Genomic DNA, 300 nt, shown 5'->3' with positions numbered 1-300 from the left:
CTACAGGCCTGTCCTCAACCCCCAGCTCAGCTGGGTCATCTCGAGTGTCTAAGTGTCACCCGCAGTGTCCCCAAGCCCCTCTACCTGCAGGCTGCCCCGTGGGCAGTACTCGGTGACGATGCAGATGTTGGGGGGGTCAATGCACGCCCCGATGAAGCGGGTCAGGTGGTTGAACTGGATGTCCCGCATCTAGAGATGGAAGTGGAGCCCAGATGGCGCTGAGGTCACGTCAGGGGTACATGCTGTTGCTCCCACCAGCCCCCTCCACTGCCACGACTGACCCCCATGCCTCCAGGCAGG

General features: G+C 62.7%; 1 protein-coding gene across 1 annotated transcript in view; it reads right to left on the bottom strand.

The window, feature by feature from the left end:
• LOC104529029 (atrial natriuretic peptide receptor 2) overlaps positions 1-300 on the bottom strand; it is a gene marked incomplete at both ends in the record, with an annotated part of 2,664 nt that overhangs the window by 1,578 nt on the left and 786 nt on the right. The window contains one exon of the mRNA XM_029086279.1: positions 85-189. Coding sequence (XP_028942112.1) covers positions 85-189 — 105 coding nt within the window. The remainder of the gene's footprint in view (positions 1-84; positions 190-300) is intronic.

The sequence above is a fragment of the Antrostomus carolinensis genome, unplaced genomic scaffold, assembly GCF_000700745.2.
Source record: "Antrostomus carolinensis isolate BGI_N321 unplaced genomic scaffold, ASM70074v2 scaffold30608, whole genome shotgun sequence".
NCBI lineage: Eukaryota > Metazoa > Chordata > Aves > Caprimulgiformes > Caprimulgidae > Antrostomus > Antrostomus carolinensis.
This window is presented reverse-complemented; position numbering and strand designations above follow the sequence as displayed.